The sequence below is a fragment of the Eptesicus fuscus genome, chromosome 9, assembly GCF_027574615.1.
Source record: "Eptesicus fuscus isolate TK198812 chromosome 9, DD_ASM_mEF_20220401, whole genome shotgun sequence".
NCBI lineage: Eukaryota > Metazoa > Chordata > Mammalia > Chiroptera > Vespertilionidae > Eptesicus > Eptesicus fuscus.
Genome location: NC_072481.1, coordinates 32467214 through 32485863, shown reverse-complemented (window position 1 = coordinate 32485863; position 18650 = coordinate 32467214). Strand labels below are relative to the sequence as shown.

General features: G+C 45.9%; 1 protein-coding gene across 2 annotated transcripts; it reads left to right on the top strand.

Annotated features, from left to right (window-relative positions):
• Nucleotides 1-953: 953 nt before the first annotated feature.
• On the top strand, nucleotides 954-18542 carry CPT2 (carnitine palmitoyltransferase 2). 2 transcript variants are annotated; one of them, XM_054720543.1, is made up of 5 exons: nucleotides 954-1239; nucleotides 9798-9878; nucleotides 11620-11726; nucleotides 15645-16996; nucleotides 17907-18083. In XM_054720543.1, the coding sequence occupies exons 1-5, from the start codon at nucleotides 1088-1090 to the stop codon at nucleotides 18006-18008; spliced, it is 1794 nt and encodes a 597-aa protein (XP_054576518.1). In that variant the 5' UTR covers nucleotides 954-1087; the 3' UTR covers nucleotides 18009-18083. The 2 variants fall into 2 exon arrangements, with proteins under 2 accessions (XP_054576518.1, XP_008137514.2); XM_008139292.3 differs by having other exon boundaries at nucleotides 956-1239; nucleotides 15645-16949; nucleotides 17907-18542.
• Nucleotides 18543-18650: the final 108 nt, after the last annotated feature.

The following is an 18650-nucleotide window of genomic DNA, read 5'->3' as shown; positions in this document are numbered from 1 at the left end:
CATGATAGAGAGCTGGAGCTAAGGGAGGGCTGTTTCCAGAATGGAATTCTGTACCTCAAGCCAGACAGCATGACGCAATGCATTTTGATACCTCCCTTTCTTCTGTAAAATGGGAGCAGAGCTTATTTAATGCTGCAGCTGACAGCAGGGATTAACACGTGGCCGCGTTGTTTTTGTGATGGTTGAGAAATGATGAATCTGTGGTCAGGTTGTATAATCTTAAAGTCAGAGTTGCAAGGAAACTTGGAGGTGATGTGTGGTGGTGACAGGCAGCTTCGTGTAGTCCACGGATCACGGAAGACTCCCGGCAGCCAGAGGCCGAGCTTCCTGCCTTTGGGATTGTTCGACCTGAGAAAAGTGTTCACGCCGAAGGGAATCGTGCTCTCAGGATCTTCCTGCGCATTAGAGGTGGCTGGATGGGAGACTCCATGGTTTCTGGCTTCGGCACACATTTTCTCTAATTCCCCGCTCAGGTGAGCTCGCCGGGCAGCTGTGCGGCATCCACCATGCCAGACATCTGCCGGGTAAACGTTAACAGGTTGCTAACAACAACCGTCACCGTTTACTGCCTACAGCGCCAGCACTGTCCGTACCCGGTTAACTCATTTCCTGAACGATCGATCGTGATCTCTAGTTCACAGGGGAGGAAACAGGTTTAAAATTGTGCCCACCGTCTCCCAGGGGCAGAGTCTGGATCAAATTTAGGTGTATTAGATTCCAAGAGCTTTTCCCGGCTTTTCTCCAGCCCTAGTTCCTATCTTGCTCCAGTCAAAGGAGAAGAGAGTGGTTTCAGAGCTCCGTTTCCCGCCGCCTCGCGATGGGCACTCGGACCAGCAGAGCTGGGAGGTGGCGCGGTGCCCACCGGGCAGTGGGCTAGACCCTCCGAGCTCTGGAGTCGGTGGGCGGGGCCCGGCTGTGGGCGGAGCCTTCCGTGGGCGGGGCCGGAAGTGGCTCTGCGGACGGACGCGAACTGGGCCGGAGTCCCGGACTGACGCTGCGTCCGCCCCGGGGCCGAGGTGGGAGGGCTTTTCCCTGCCCCACAGAGGTCCCCGCACTCGGCGTCCCGCGGCCGCAGCCTCCGGGGACGATGGTGGCCCGCCTGCTGCTGCGCGCTTGGCCCCGGGTCCCTGCCGTCGGCCCGGGAGCCCCCCGGCGGCCCCTGAGCGCCGGCTCCGGGCCCGGCCAGTACCTGCAGCGCAGCATTGTGCCCACCATGCACTTCCAGGACAGCCTGCCCAGGTGAGCCCGGCCGCCGCCCGCCGCCCGCCGCCCGCCCGGGGTCGGCCCCAGTCTTACCCAGGCGCTCACGGCTCCTACGGAACCGCGTCTGCCCCCGCTCCCACCTGGGACGCCCTCCCGCCCCCGGAAATCCTGTGACTGTCAGGATCTCTTGGCACAGGAACCTCCCAACGCGCAGATTCTATCTGAGAACGCCCCATGGCTCCCTGATTCTCCGGCTTGAACCTTCTCGAACTCTCTCCGGCAACTCAACTTCCAGCCAGAAACCCTAAGGGTTCCTCACATTTTCCCCCTGAAAAATATCCACGGTGTTCCCCGAGGTGCTTTCATGCCCGCCCCACATTCCTGCCCAGAATATGGACAGGCCAACTTCTGATGCATAAGAGTTATCCTCCTTCAGTTCCCCCCAACACCCCATCTTCTTCATCACCGTGACTCGGAACCCTCGGCCCACTCCCATGCCAACAGGACCCTGCCTACTCGCCCCCAAGTCCTCAGCATTCTAGGCCCAGTCTTCACCCTTCACCTTTCACCACCATCAAATCTTCCTCAACACTCCCCCTAAAACATCCTCCTAACCCACATTACCCCAAGCAACTTCAGCCCACCCTCACAGGATTCTAGGCACCACCCTCAAAACCCCTCCGGAGCCTTAACTCAGATTAGATCCAGAGTCCATCTAACCCTCTCCACTCCTTCTCACCAGAAACCACCGCGGACCTTCCACCTAGAACCCACTCCCCTAGGAAAACGGCCCCTGTGCACTTTCCCCTCCCCCTTCCCTCCTCCCAGGCTCCCACCTTTACCCTTCTCTCTCCTAAATCCCAAGGGCCCTTTTGCCTCTAACTTTCTAATAAACTTTTTCTTATAAATAACAAAAAAGAAAGAAAACAGTCCAATACATCTTTCCCTTTCCCTCACCCAGTATTTTCTTCCACTCAGTTTCCAGTTTCCCCACCTTCCCAGCCTTCATCCGAGCTGCCCGATCTCCTTCTCCCATATGGGAAATTTCCCCCCATTCCTTCACCCTCTAAAATCAGATTTAACCTTCTCTAGTCACCAGTTAGTTCCTGGTGCCACATTCCAAATTTGTATCAAAGATTGTCCTCTCTCCAAACTGCCATCAGGACTCTCCTAGTCCAGGGGCTGGAGGCCAGTGTTCCCCACCACATGAACAGAACAAAGATTGCATCGCAGGCATCACCCCCAACCGCTGTTTTTCTTCACATCCAGGAACCCCTGAACCCATTGCCAACACTGCCCACCCCCCACCCTCTCAGGAAAATCATCCGAGGTGATTGTTGCGAAATTACAGAGTGCAGACATCTAAACAAATTAAAACGAGATTATCTAGCCCCAACCCCTTCGTTTAAATTTGGCCAGAGGTAGGGGGAGAGGAAGGAAAGGGGTCTCTGCCTGTGGGAGAGGCCTGGGACACACCTCCTCCTGACAGCCTGTGTGTGGGCTGAGCCTGTAAGTGGGGCAAAGGTGAGGAATGACAGAACCTGTCTGCCTTTGCCAAGCCCAGCTGCACATGGATCCTTGACTTCCCATATCAGAGGGATCGTCTCTGTTTTAGAATTGGAAAGCTGGGGAGAATATTCAAGATCATTTTCTCCAACCCACAGTACAAAAATCTGTAGGAATCTGAAGCTACAAACAGTAGCACTGAGCCATCACCTATGTGTAACTTTAAACAAGAGCTCCCCCCCCCCCCCAGGGCCTTCATGAGCTCAGCCGTAAAGTGGAGTTTAGATAAAATAAGATCCCTTTTACCTCTGAGATCCTAGACTGGTAAAATGTGGTATCTTTGACACTCGTTTTGATGTCACACTTGGTGAAAAGCCCTGGCTTCGAAGTCTGGTAGAACTTGGTTTCAGAGTCTGGATCTTACACTCTGTAACTTAAGGCAATTCCGTTACCTTCTTTGAGCCACAGCTCTTCCCTGTAAGGTAGCAATGGGACACACAGTTCATCGGGCTACTGTGAGAGAAGATGCCTGAAATAGGGATCGGTCCCAATTAGTTGGCAAGGGTGGTCCCTTTGTACTAAGAGGTCCAACTGGACCTCGCTCCCTCTCATTCCTGTGGTATTACTGCTGCCTATTGACCAAGTGGCCGTGGACTCACTTTTTTCTGGGAACCCTTGCACCAGCATTAGCTTGTTTTTTAGATGTTACTGTTTTTTCTTTGCTCTTTTTTTAGTGTGGTAGAATATACATAATATAAAATTCACCATTTTAATTATTTTTAGGTGTCCAATTCAGTTGGGTGTTACTATTTTTTAATTTTTTTTATAATGCAAAAACAGATTTGTTTGTACATACACCAATGAAGGAAAGCAGTCTTCTGACAAATGGAGACGATTAAGATTCTTAAGGAGCTGGTTTTGGGGCCTAGCACAATGGGAAGACTCGCTTTGTTGCCTCCAGATGTTGGGTCTATTCAGCTGACACTTCAGCAGGCTTTTCCAATTCGTCTTCCTCCTCCTGGGCCTGATTTTCTAATTCCTTGTGATATACAAGCTGGCGTTGCAGGTAGTTTGTGTTACTCTTCTGTTCCTCCAGGTACTTTGCCCTGAAGCACAAGAATTAGTGTCATTGTTGGCAGAAGCCATGGCCTTCACGTCTAGAAGGAGCTTGGTTAACTAGTTCTCCAGTTCCAGAGCAGACTCTAGAGCTTGCATGCCGGTTCCCCAGCTATCTATCTCAGGCCTCAGTCAGCGGAAGGCAGATTTCGCTCACATTCTCTTAGGTATCTTAGGAATTGTTTTTCATGTTCCCTCTTCACCTCAGCTTGATTTTCAAAGAATGTAGCAAAACGAGGTTCTTCTGAGCCTTCAATGTAATAACAGGCCACAGATAAACAAGCATCACTGATGTGCAGTTCATAAGATGCCACGTGATTAATAGCAACCCTGCACTCTTCAGAGAAGGGGTGCTTGGCTGCCACCTCAGAATTAGAGAAAACCAGGCATAAACAGTGCTCAGTTAGGTGTTATTTTTAAAGGGCTGTGTTGATATATACTGGACAGTTAATTTCATAATATAAACTGGAAGTTCTGAGGAGACTAAGATATAAATCATCACTCTGAAAACTTCCCCACTAAAGTAAGTTCAGGCTAGAGTTAACACTCCAGAATTTTTAATAAGCACTGTTTTTACAAAACTGCCATTGCCTCTAATTTAGAATTTTGTTTAAAAAGAAGGTAAATTTTCATTAATGTTCCTTCTGTATCAAAACAAAGACTTGAGAAAAGTGAGTGGGTAACTTTGTAATTATTAGGTAGTTGAGCTAGTATTTGGGATTTTCTTTGTAAGTCCACCAATGTAAGGGGATCTACAGTTTTAAAGTGTCGTGAATGGTTATTCAGTTCAGCCTAAGTTCATAATGGCTATAAATAATTCAGATTTACTTTTTACACCTTTTTTTTTTTGGATGAGTATGCATTGAAAATAAACTGAAGAACAACAGTATATCTTATTTATAGTAAGGTTTTAATCTACATTTTTTTTTTGTACCTGAAAAAATTATTTTATTATGTAAGACTAGAGTCCTGCTGCACGAAATTTGTGCAGGGGAAGGGGCGGTCCCTCAGCCCAGCCTGCACCCTCTCACAATCCGGGATCACTGGCTCCTAACTGCTCGCCTGCCTGCCTGCCTGATCACCCCTAACCACTCTGCTTGCCTGCCTCATCACCCCTAACCCCTCTGCCTGCCTGCCTCATCTCCCCTAACCACTCTGCCTCCTGCCTGATCACCCCTAACCACTCTGCCTGCCTGCCTGATCACCCCTAACTGCTCCACCCCTACTGCCTCTGCCTCTGCCTCGCCCCCCACTGCCACAGCTTCGTCCAGAAGGACATCTGGAATGATGTCTGGAAGGTCATTTGGCTGTCCAGTCTAATTAGCATATTATACTTTTATTGTTATAGATAAGAAATATTACTGATGATTACCTTTATTCTAAGAAAATTCAAATGGGAGCAGATCACCTAGAGATGGAAATAATGACGGATGAGGCCTTGTACCTCTCTTTTGGGAAAGTGACAGCATCTTCAATTATTTAAGGGGTATTTGTGTGACCCTGCTATTGTTCCTGGAAGTTTAATATAGGGTAAAGGGTGAGAATAAATGCCGAATAGGCAAAGGGTAGGTTTTGTCTGTTGGCTCAGAGCCCCATCTATGCCCTTCTGTGCTTTCCTGTAGTTCAGGGGAAACTGCGTTTCCTAGATGCCCTGGCAGCTTCCTTCTCACTGCGGAGCATGGACACAGTGGAGAAGCTCTACTCTCTGCTCCTCACTGGGCTCAGCAGGGGCGGGGGCAGGGGCAGTGCAGTCCGCAGGCTGCTGTCTTCCTTGGCAGCACCGTTCCAATGGCAGCAGCAAGTTCTCAGCAGCCTCAGCAGGGCATGGTCTGGCTCCTTCATCCATGAAAGTGAGAATGGCTTCCTGTAGCTATTAATCTCTAACTTCACTTTTTCTCTCTCTCTCTTCTAGCCTTTCCTTTCCAACCCTTTGGTAACCAGTTCCCAATTAAATTCTATCTGTTTGAAATACCTAGTGGGGGCTCTATTTCTCCACTGATGCAGGTGAACCCACAGCCCAGCCTATGCAAAGAATAATATGAACAGGGAGGAGGAGGAGGAGATCATTGATAGGCCAGAAAGAAAAAAGAAGAAATCATATAATAGGACATCAGGGACAACATGCTATGATTTATTTTTTTGTTTGTTAATCCTCCCTAGAGAATATTTTTCCATTGATTTTGAGAGAGAGAGAGAGAGACAGAGACACAAAGAGAAAGAGACATCGATGTGAGAGAAGCACATAAATTGGTTGTCTCCTGCACCTGCCCTGAACAGGTTTGTGCCCTTGAACCTGAGATCCTTCAGTGGGCAGGTGGACACTCTAACCACTGAGCCCGCTGGCCAGGGCCAAGCTGTGATTTCTGATGTTAGTTGTAAGTGGGATAAGGCTCAGAGTACAGCCTTGGAAATAGTGGCTGAGATGAAGTGAAAGTGTAGTTTCCCTGTGATTGATAATCTTTTAACTGGGATGTGATGGTGCTAGTTGGTTCACTCCAGTGACTGTCAAAATAAGGAACAATAATTCCAGGATATGAGATAGGGAGAAGGATGAGGGCATGTCAGACTGTGCTGCGGAGGCTCGGAGCAGGCGCCCCGTGTGTGTGTGTGTGTGTCCACACGTGTCCGCTGGGAGTCTGCCCCCAGCGCTCCCCTGTGTGTGTGTGTGTGTGTGTGTGTGTTTGTGTGTGTCCATTGGGGGCCTGCCCAGTGGACCGGCCGTGCCGTGCCTACCCAGTGGACACGTGTGTGTCTGTACTTGTTCGGGGAGGCCCACAGCAGGCGCTGTGTGTGTGTGTGTGTGTCCATTGGGGGCCTGCCCCCGGCCGTGCCACAGAGGCTCGGAGCAGGTTACGCTGTGTGTTTTTCTCTCAGGCTCCGGGCTGCGCCTGCGTGCTCTTCTCTCAGGCTCAGGGCCGCGCCCGGCCCCTCCTCCTGAGCTGGTAGTGACCATTAGGGCATCCTGACCTAATTTGCATATTTCTCTATTTTATATATATACTAGAGGCCCAGTGCATGATTAAATCATGCACGTGTAGGGTCCCCTAGGCCTAACCTGCCATCCAGGCCATATCCACTGCCCCGCAAAGCCTAGCACGCTCCACGGACACTGCTAGCAGCCTGTTCCCCGCTTTTGATGGCAGGGGGTCCGCTGGTGCCGGAGCGGACACACAGCTCCCCGCTTTCGATCACAGGGGAGCTGGGTGCCTGTCCTCTGGTGCACCAGGCCTTTAAGAAGCCTCTTGCATGGTGGAGGCTTCTGAAAGGCCTGGTGCAGGAGCGGACAGGCACCCAGCTCCCACACTTTCACTTTCGATTGCGGGGGAGCTGGGTGCCTGTCCTCTGGTACACCAGGCCTTTCAGAAGTCTCCTGCGTGGCAGAGGCTTCTGAAAGGCCTGGTGCCAGAGTGGACAGGCACCCAGCTCCCCCGCTTTTGATGGTCCGTGGCGGGACGTGGGCTCTCTGCCCCAGAGGCCCCTTCTGTGCCGCAGCACAGCCATGATGTAGACGCTGTGCTTGTGCCACCGCTGGTGACGCGAGCTCAGTGTCCCGCTGGCCCAATCGGCCACCCTGGCCACCCCGAGTCCCGCCTCTCCGCGCCTCCTGGCCAATCATGGGCATAGCGAAGGTACGGTCAATTTGCATATTTGTCTATTATTAGGTAGGATACTAGAGACCCAGTGCACGACATTCCTGCACTCAGGGGGCGTTCCTTTAGCTCGGCCTGTGCCCTCTCACAGTCTGGGAGCCCTCATGGAATGTCTGACTGACAGCTTAGGCCTGCTCCCTGTGAGCCCGGCTTCTGGCTCAATGACCACCAGGGGGCAGCTCCTGTGTTGAGCGTCTGCCCCCTGGTGGTCAGTATGTATCATAGCAACATGTCTTTCCGCTGTTAGGTCGATTTGCATATTAGCCTTTTATTATATAGGATAGATAATTCATGAGGTTGACAGATCTCAGCTGGGTATTTCTAATGTAAGTTATCCCAATAAGAACAGTCAGACTGTGATTGAAGTGTCATTTTGAAGGCTGCCTCTCATAGTCCATTTGGGTGGCTATAGACTGGGTGACATAAACAATAGAGATTTATTCCTAAAGGTTTTGGAGGTTAGGAAGTCCCAGATCGAAGTACTGGCAGATTAAGTATCTGGTAAGGGCCTGCTTCCTGCTTTTTAGATGGCCATCATTTCACTTCTGATGGTTCAAGCTACATTTTATGGATAACTGTCCAGTTTTCCTAAATGACTGCTATATTTAGATAATTTGAATATATCATTGTTAATTTGAGTTGGCAGAGATAACCTAACAAATTAAGTTTTGGTACCAGGGGATATATCCTCTCTAATAAAAGATAAACATGCAAATTGACCGTACCTTGGCTACACCCACAAGCCATGCCCACCAGCCAATAAAGGCGAGTATGCAAATTAACCCAACCAAGATGGCAGCTGATTTGCATATCCAGGCCAGAGCAAAGACTGAAGACAGTGTAGAAAGAAGCCAAGCACTGCAGAAGGGAGCGAAGTGGAGAAGCAAGCCAGTGGGGCTGCGGAGAAGGAAGGGAAGCAGGCTGGGTGGGGGGAGAAGGGAGAGAAGCCAGTGGGGCTGCGGAGAAGGGAGGGAAGCAGGCGGGGCAGCGGAGACCACATCAGGAAGCCCTATTGCAGGAATCTTCCTGCAAGGGGCCTCTAGTCTTTCAATAAAATTATTGACATGAAAAAGAAAGAACACCTCACCATACTGTCCATGTGTTTTAATTTCAATATGGACCAGTAACTTCATCACCATAGCTTTTCCTAGAAATCTACTGGTAGAGAATGAGGAATAAATAGCACATAGGGAGATCTAGCTCTTCCTCACAGGATTCCTGGTGGCTGGGCATGGCTTGATTGTCGACCGCATATTTGGCTGGCCCTTGGACAGACCTGTGTTTCACTTTTGTAGGAATCTCTGTTGTACAATACACAAGCACATTTAAAAATAGAACTTTTTTTTTTTTAATCTTGGGGGAGAAAAATTCAGTTCAACTAAGGGTAGAATTCAAATCAGTTCCAATACAGGTATAGTGCAGGTATTGTAGTTGTAACCAGGAAACTGAAAGGTTTGGGGAACCTTATGCTTCCCCATTTTGAATCTATTAGTATATTTACTAATTTAGCTTATGAAATTCATCATTAATACATTAAAATTATTTTACTTAAAAATATAGTTATCATTGATATTTACATTAGTAAATCCATCAATTCTGATTTCTCTGTGGCTTCCCATTGTTGGTTTTTTTGGAAGGTAGTTATCAGTTATTAGTTTACTAGAGGCCTGGTGCACGAAATTTGTGCATGGGGGGGGGTCCCCCTCAGCCCAGCCTGCACCCTCTCCAATCTGGGACCCCGTGGGGGATGTCTGACTGACGGTTTAGGGCCTAAACCAGCAGTCAGACATCCCTCTCACAACTCTGGACCACTGGATCCTAGCCTGCCTGCTTGGTTGCCCCTAACTGCTCCCCACCCCGCCAGCCTTATCGTTCCTAACTGCCCCCTGCTGTCGGCCAGGTTGCCCCCAACTTCCCCCTCTCTGCTGGCCTGGTCGCTCCTAACTATCCCCACCCCCTGCCGGCCTGGTCACCCCTTACTGCCCCCCCTGCTGGCCTGGTTGCCCCCAACTGCCCCCCCAGCCAGCCTGGTCGCCCCTCGTGGTCCCCCCCCACTGGCCTGGTCGCCCTGCGCAGCCTGCTTGTTCAGTCGTTTGGTCGTCCCTCACGGTCCCCCGCACCGGCCTGGTTGCCCCACGCAGCCTGCTTGTTCAGTTGTTTGGTCATCCCTCACTAACCCCCCTGCTGGCCTGGTTATAGGAAGCCATCTTGTGAGGGTTAATTTGCATATCACCTCTTTATTATATAGGATTAGTTTGGGTTGTGAAGTTAATTAACCTGTTTCACATATTGTCACCTACATGGACCTTGCTTTCTCCTCAGGCTGCCTGTTCCCAAACTTGAAGACACCATTAGAAGATACCTCAGTGCACAGAAGCCTCTCTTGGATGATGGGCAGTTCAGGTAAATGCTGAGAACCCTGAATGACCATGGTTGGGTGGTTCAAGAGAAGCTGACAAATAATGGTAGACTGCTTCAGGAAGTATCTGTGATTAGATTGGGTCTCCAGGAACCTGATGAAGGGCTGACCAAGTCTCTCCAACCAGACTCAACAGGTGATGGTTTATAAGCCAGAATGAGAAGTTTGTACTGTGTCCTGGTTGGAGTACCTGGGAGGCCAGCTGGTGCTGGTCATTCGCAGAGAGCATGTGCTCCTGGTAGGGAGGTACATTGAGGAGAGCATATGGCAGACCTGAAGTTTCCCTGGTGAGCATGTGTACTGAGTTGGATAGTGTGCCCCCAAAATTCATGCTCTGTTTGGAACCTCAGTATATGACCTTATTTAGAAGTAAGCATGTTACAGATGTAATTAAGATGAGATCAGTGCTGACCAGTGTGGCTGGGTTGGAGCAACATCCTGTGCATGGAAAGGTTGTGGGTTTAATTTCCAGTCAGGGCACATACACAGGTTGTGGGTTCAATCCATGGTCTCGGCACATATGGGAGGCAACCAATCAATGTTTCTCACATCGATATCTCTCTCCCTCTTTCTTCCTCTCTCTCTAAAATCAATAATAACATATCCTAGAGCAGTGGTCGCCAACCAGTGGTCCGTGAGGTCCAAAAGGTTGGCAACTGCTGTCCTAGAGTGAGGATTAAAAAAAAAAAAGATGAGATCATACTGGAGTCTCCTTTAATCCAAGGAGACTGATATTCTTATAAGAAGAGGAGGCACAGAGACAGCCATGTGATGATGGAGGCAGAGATTGGAGTATGCCAACAAACCAAGGAATGCCGAGGATAGCTGGTGACACCAGAAACTAAGAGGAAGGCATGGAATACATTCTCCCCTAGAGTCTTCTGAGAGAAAACAGTCCTGTTAATACCTTGATTTTGTACTTCTAGCCTCCAGAACTATGAGAGAATAAATTCCTATTGTTTTAAGCTATCCAGTTTGTGCTACTTTGTCATGGCAGTCCTAGGAAAACTAATACAGCATGGAATCGGAAAATAATACTGGCTATTGCCAAAAAGTGAGTTGCATTAAGATCTTACATCCTACTGTAGTCCTCTTTATCCATGATGAGAATTTTTCATGCAGATAATGGGCATTGTCATTAAAATCACAAAATCCTTCACTGGACAGTGATGGAAAAACATAGATGAACTGTTCATAATCTAGTCTGTACTTTCAAGTATTCCTTATTAGTCACTTGAAGCTTCTCTTGAGATGGTAATAATTTAATAGCTACCAGTTACTAAATATTATATTTCAAACTATCCTAAATCCTTAGCTTTATAAATATGTTTTAATCTTATAAGGTGATATATTATCTCTATTTTACACATGAAGAAACTGAAAGTCAGATCAAGTAACTTGTTTAAGGTCACACTGTTTGAAAGCGACTGAGCTAGAATTCAAACTTAGCTCTTTTTTACCCCAAAGCTTATGTCCTTTTCTCCATGCCAAACTGCCTCCCAGATTACTGTTAGTTTTATGAGATGTTGATTGATCTTCCCAGTTATTTGAAAAACATATCCTAGACTTATTCATTTTAGATTTATTCTTGTTCTGATCTCAGTCCTAGGTCCTAGGGATATACTATTGGGGACTCAAAGCTCGGTGTATGAGTTTTGGGCCATGAATCTAAAAATCATGTATTTTCTGCCATTATTTGATTCTATCTTTTCTCAAACATTTCAGGAAAACAGAAGAATTTTGCAAGAATTTTGAAAATGGGATTGGAAAAGAATTGCACGATCAGCTGGTTGCTCAGGACAAGCAGAATAAACACACGAGCTACATTTCAGGTAGGGAGGTTGGGCTGCGGGTGTAATTTGTCTGAGTCCTCCATAATTGAAAGTAAGGCAGCTCTCTCCTGTTTTGGTCTCGAAAATACTTTTGGTGAGACAGCAGTGAAATAATGTGTCATCCTCTCCTCCTGAGGTAAACATTAAGGCTGAGTGAGTTCCTCCTTCACTAAGATGTTGACTGAATTCATGCTTAAGAGCAGGGGTCCTCAAACTTTTTAAACGGGGGGCCAGTTCACTGTCCCTCAGGCCATTGGAGGGCCGGACTATAGTTTTAAAAAAAACTATGAACAAATTCCTGTGCACACTGCACATATCTTATTTTGAAGTAAAAAAACAAAACGGCAAAAACACCCGCATGTGGCCGCGGGCAGTAGTTTGAGGACGCCTGCAAGAGCAACCGCTTGCTTCCTGTATAGATGGAATCAAGGCAGAACCTAATTATTGGTCTGTCTAAAAAGGATGCATGCAGGATTAAGTCCTTACGTGTATCATTCTAGATCCCTCAACCCATTAATTCTTTCATTCTTCTGTGCCTTCATCCATGTTGTTTACACTGCCATTTGTTACCTGGAAATTTCTTTAAGACTCAGGTACGGTGATTGTCAGAGGCGGGGGTTGGTTGATGTGGGTGAAGGGGATCAAAAGGTACAAACTTCCAGTTGTAAAATAAATAAGTCGTGGGGATGTAAGGTACAACATGATGACAATAGTTAATAATACTGTATTATAAAGTCGCTAAGAGTGTAGATCTTAAAAATTCTCATCATAAGAAAAATACATATATAACTGTGTATGGTGATGGATATTAACTAGACTAGTGTGGTGATCATTTCATAATATCACTATATACAATATAGGATTATTATATTGTGCACCTGAAACTGGTATAATTTTTTATGCCAATTATATGCTCAATGGAAAAAAGAAAAGAAAGAACCAGGTAGGATGATTTTTTGGTATGAAACCTTTCTGTCCTTCTCCCTTTCCATTCAGAGTTTGTTGCTTCCACCTCTGTTTCACAGCACTTTAACTTAGTTTATATTTTTTATAAGGTTATATATATGTGCACATAATTAAAAAAAAATCAAATAGTTCTACCAGGCTTATTAGGAAAAACAGCAATTTCCTGACCCTTCCCTAATTTCCCACTTCTTACTTTCAGCTGCTCTCTGATTCTTTTGCAATATGTATCCTTATTCTCTAAATTATATATTTATATTACTGCAATTTAACTTTTTTTGATTTAGGCATTATCTATTGACATCTCGCTATAGAAGATTAGAATTTATCAGTCTCTTATATCCCCACCACATATGAGAGTGTACATGCCCATTTCCTTTCCCCTCATTTTCACGGTATAGTTATTTGTAATTTTAGTTGCTGTAGTATTTATTTATTTTATTTTTCAATTAGCAATAATTGCACCTCAAAAAAAAAATTGTGCCTCAGATAAACCTCATTGCCTACGATATTGCCACTGCACAAAGCTTAGCTTAGTATTTCGCATTTACACTATTAGGATCATGTAATTGCTATTGTCAGGTGAGTTGTGTAGCACATTGGGATTGTTTATTTTCTTTCCCGGATAAACTTTTTGTTTTCTCTGAAGTTAATGATTATTTTATATTTTCTTATGTTTAGTTTTCCATGTGCTTAATAGTTTATGTGGGAATTTTTTTTTAAGTTTTCGTCTTTCTTCATAGTCTGTATCCAAGTTGCTTTTCTCCTGTTTGTTTTGCCCTCTTTTTTTCAGGTGTTTTCTATCCTTCTCTGTTGTCTTGGATATGGATGAAATATTAACAAGCTATTGGGAGATCTGTGGATGAGGGTGGGGCTTGTCACAGCTTCATTGCATGTGATCTGGCTAAATCAGTTCCTTGAGTGTCCCTAACGTTAGTGCTTGTGTTTTAGGCTCCCAGGGAAGGCTTTTCCAGAAAACTGCCAAGAGGTGTTTTCCTGGTCACTAGTGTTGTAGAAGTGGGATAAAGGAAAAGGTTTGAAATCTCCACAGATCTATATCCCACAATTTTACTTTTGCCAGAGAATATCTGGGGTGTAGGAGTGTGGGTCTAATTAAATAGCTTTTCAATCAGATATGTCTAGGCTGCCAGTTCCTGAGCCCTCTAGGGCAAGCATGTGAAACTCGCAGTCCTCGGGCTGCATGTCTCCTTTATTTGGCCCATGTTAGCCTTTGAGTTTGACATGCTTGCTCTAGGGGTTCTGCTTTGTAAATATTATTTCTTGGCTTTCTCTGCTCTCAACTTAGTGTTGGCTTTCTTGAGTCTGCTTTAGTCATTACCAGTTACCTAAATGCTTTTCAACTTTTTAAAAAAATATTTTTTATTGATTTCAGAGAGGAAGGGAGAAGGAGAGAGAGAGAAACAGCAATCATGAGAGAATCATTGATCGGCTGCCTCCTGCACGCCCTGCCCCCCACTGGGGATCAAGCCCGCAAGCCAGGCCTGTGCTCTTGACTGGAATCGAACCTGGGACCCTTCAGTCTGCAGGCCGACGCTTTATCCACTGAGCCACACTGGCTAGGGCATCAACTTGTAATATTTGCTTTTTTTCATTTTCTTTGCCTTATTGGTTTATGTCTCTTTAAAATTATTTACTGAAGGGATCAGAGGCATAAATTCATGTCTTTTTCCATTAAATATATCCCCACCCCCCAGTATGTCTTTTCCCTTACCATTTTAGTGCATTGCATTATGTTTTTATTCTGTTTGTCTCCTTCACTATAGTTCTTCCAAATCAAAGTCCATGTCCTGTTCTTCTCTATATCCCTGGACCAGGGCCTGATTCTCCACACTTACTCTCAAGGAATGAAATAGAATAAATGGACCAACAAATGAATAAGCGATAAATGTGTGTTCATTAATCCTTTCCCCAGTGCTTTACATGTGGAAATTATTTCTTCCAATGGAAAATGGTCCTTGTTGGTAGAGTTTACCCATATTTAATAATACTGGCAGGAGCTTCCCTTGAAGACACATTTCCTGATAAAATACTGCTTTTGGAATTTTCACAAGCAAAACATCCATTGGAATGTGGAGAGCTAGTTGGAGTGGTCCACATACACTCATAGTTATTTCTAATTGCTTTTTGAGCATTTCCTAAAAGAGGAAGTGCATAATTGTACACAGTACACAGAATGATGGTGAAGACTTTCCCCCGTATTAGGGAGATAGTCAAGTGTGAATGTTTCCCTGAGGGAAACTTAAGGAGATGGTATGGGAATTAACAACTATTCTGTTCCAGCATAAATGCGAGGTGTTATTGTATTTTACTCCTTTAAGAGTCAAGAAAGGAAAGAGAATGAGGAAAAAAAGGCAATTAATAAACATTAGGGAAATGCAAATCAAAACCACAGTAATGGTTACCCACCAGACTGGCTCCAATCAAAAAGACAAACAACAAATGTTGCCAAGGATGTGGAGAAATTGGAACCCTCATACACTGCTGGTGATAATGGTGCAGGCACTTTGGAAAAGACTGTAGCAGTTCCTCAAAAGGTTTAACACATGACCAGCAATTCTCCTAGTTATATCCCCAAGAGAATTCATAATAACCAAAAAGTGGAAACAACACAAATGTCCATCAGCTGATGACAAATGTGCTATATCTATATAATGGGACACTATTCAGTAATAAAAAGAAATGAACTGCTACGTGCTACAACATTGATGAACCTCAAAAACATTGTAAGTAATAGAAGCCAGATGTAAAAGACCAAATAGTGTATGATCCTGTTTATACAACATGAATTATTGCAGAATAAAAAAATAATCTGGAAATTCCTCCCTCTGGAGGTGATGTCATTTCTTCTGCATATGTCTGACTTATTTTTTTCTTTCTCAAGTTTTATTTTTAGGGACTGCATTAACTTTTTATGTTTTTATTTTTATGTTTTAGGCCCCTGGTTTGATATGTACTTAACTGCTCGAGACCCCATTGTCCTGAACTTTAATCCATTTATGGCATTCAACCCTGACCCAAAGTCTGAGTATAATGAACAGCTCACCCGGGCGACCAACATGACGGTTTCTGCCATCCGGTTTCTGAAGACACTCCGGGATGGCCTTTTGGAACCAGAAGTGTTCCACTTGAACCCTGCTAAAAGTGACACTGATACCTTTAAGAAACTCATACGCTTTGTGCCTTCCTCTCTGTCTTGGTATGGTGCCTACTTGGTCAATGCATATCCACTGGATATGTCCCAGTATTTCCGGCTTTTCAATTCAACTCGTTTACCCAGACCCAGTCGGGATGAACTCTTCACTGATAACAAGGCCAGACACCTTCTGGTCCTAAGAAAAGGACATTTCTATGTCTTTGATGTCCTGGATCAAAATGGGAACATTGTGAGCGCCTCTGAAATCCAGGCTCATCTGAAGTACATTCTCTCAGACAATAGCCCTGCCCCTGAGTTTCCACTGGCATATCTGCCCAGTGAGAACCGAGATATCTGGGCAGAGCTCAGGCAGAAGCTGGTGAGTGGTGGCAACGAGGAGACCCTGAGGAAAGTAGACTCTGCTGTGTTCTGTCTCTGCCTAGATGACTTCCCCATTAAGGACCTTGTCCACTTGTCCCATACCATGCTGCACGGTGACGGCACAAACCGCTGGTATGATAAATCCTTTAACCTCATTATAGCCAAGGACGGCACTGCCGCTGTCCACTTTGAGCATGCTTGGGGCGATGGGGTTGCAGTGCTCAGGTTTTTCAATGAAGTGTTTAAAGACAGCACTCAGGCCCCTGCCATCACTCCACAGAGCCAGCCGGCCAGCACTGACTCCTCTGCTGCTGTGCAGAAGCTCAACTTCAAGCTGAACGATGCCTTAAAGACTGGCATCATTGCTGCTAAGGAAAAGTTTGATGCCACCATGAAAACCCTCACCATTGACTGCATCCAGTTTCAGAGAGGAGGCAAAGAATTCTTGAAGAAGCAGAAGCTGAGCCCTGACTCGGTGGCTCAGCTGGCCTTCCAGATGGCCTTTCTGCGGCAATATGGGAAGACGGTGGCCACCTACGAGTCCTGCAGCACTGCAGCGTTCAAGCACGGCCGCACTGAGACCATCCGCCCCGCCTCCGTCTTCACCAAGAGGTGCTCCGAGGCCTTTGTCAGGGAACCTTCCAAGCACAGTGCTGGAGAGCTTAAGCAGATGATGGCCGAGTGCTCCAGATACCACGGCCAGCTGACCAAAGAAGCGGCCATGGGTGAGGCGGGGAGCATGCCCTCGGGTCTTGTTGCCCTCAGCACTGGGGTAGGCCTCAGCTGTATTCTACCCCAGATCTGATTTCTACCTCTTCACTAGATTGTATCCATCTGCCAGCTACCACATGATTATTTTTTTCTGCCCTAATAGTCTGAATAGCCAGGAGAGCCACTAGGGATCAGAATGTTCTCCTAAGCAGGGATGGGGAAATATATCTAACGTTATCCTCAATGAAGGTCACTTTCAGCTGTGACACATGATTCTTTCTAGTACTTAATAGTCATTAGACAATTTAGGATTTCTAAGCCTGCAGGCCCTCTTACTTCACCTCAGATGTAGTGTGTCAGCTCCCTGTAAATAGGTCACTTCAGAAGCTCTTCCCAAATCTAAGTGTCTGTATTCTTTGCCACTTTGTGGAAAGGACCTGGAGGATCACATAGCCCAATCCTTTCATGCAGCAAAAAGTCCTGGAACTAAAAGGGACCTCCAAGACATTCTGGTCTCCTCCTTCCCCATTTTATAGGGAGGCAATAGAGGCCACTGGACCAAGGTTACATAGCAAATATGCAGTAAAGATGAGATTAGAACTCTTTGTTTTGTTCTACTGACTCATTGTCTTTGACACTTGACTTGGACTGTGGCTTTTATCTTAGTTTTTGAGTCCAGAGCTCTCATGTACTTTTCTTGACTAAATTGATTTAGTTTCAGACTTTGTAAAATCATACTTTTATTTTAGGCTCATTTTTGACTCAGCTGTTGACAGTTTTTTCTTAAGAAAATATTCTAGAATGAACTGCTCCAGAGGCTAGTGAGCTGGAGGTGTGCATGCAGAGGTAGATAGACCCTCCTTCCACTCTCAAGGATGTTTTGAAGGGGATTCCTACATGGGTGGGAAGGTTTACTAAGGCTTCTTTCAGTTCTACCATTTTGAAACTCTGTTTTGTTTTGTCTCTGACAGGCCAGGGTTTTGATCGACACTTATTTGCTCTGCGGTACCTGGCAGCAGCCAAAGGGATTGCCCTGCCCGAGCTGTATCTGGACCCTGCATATGGGCAGATAAACCACAACATCCTGTCCACTAGCACACTGACCAGCCCAGCAGTGAACATTGGTGGCTTTGCCCCCGTGGTCCCTGATGGCTTTGGTGTTGGGTATGCCGTTCATGACAACTGGATAGGCTGCAACGTCTCCTCCTACACAAGCCGCAATGCCCAGGAGTTTCTCCAATGTGTGCAGAAGGCCTTAGAAGACATGTTTGATGCCATGGAAGGCAAATCCATCAGAACTTAGCTTCTGGGCAGGTTAAAAGCCTCCATTGCTTCATCTACATGAAAATTGAGGCCTTAGTAGCCAGTAGGTGCTATTCTGTGACTATTGGAACTAATCATGAGGTACCTCAGCGGCCAATGATGTGAAGCCTGAGCTTTAAAATCATGGTTTTAAAACTAAACGTGTAATTTCCAAGTGGAATTAGATCAAAAAGATGATGTGAGATTTCAGTTTTAAGGGCATTTGATCAGGAGGGTAGGATTTGGAAAAATAACTCAGGTGTATTTATTGTTGAAGCAGAAATAAAATTTAATTGTTGCATCTACTGACATAATCTACTTTATTTTCCCTTTAATCAATGATTTTTTGGATTCTTTTACCTCCTGAAAGACAAGAAGGCAATTTAAAGTATAAACAAAAACTATTGATCCTT

Coding starts and splice junctions, on each gene's coding strand:
- CPT2 (XM_008139292.3), top strand. CDS start 1,088: ATGGTGGCCCGCCTGCTGCTGCGCGCTTGGCCCCGGGTCCCTGCCGTC. Junction 1,240..9,797: donor TTCCAGGACAGCCTGCCCAG/GTGAGCCCGGCC, acceptor CTTTCTCCTCAG/GCTGCCTGTTCCCAAACTTG. Junction 11,727..15,644: donor ACACACGAGCTACATTTCAG/GTAGGGAGGTTG, acceptor TTTATGTTTTAG/GCCCCTGGTTTGATATGTAC.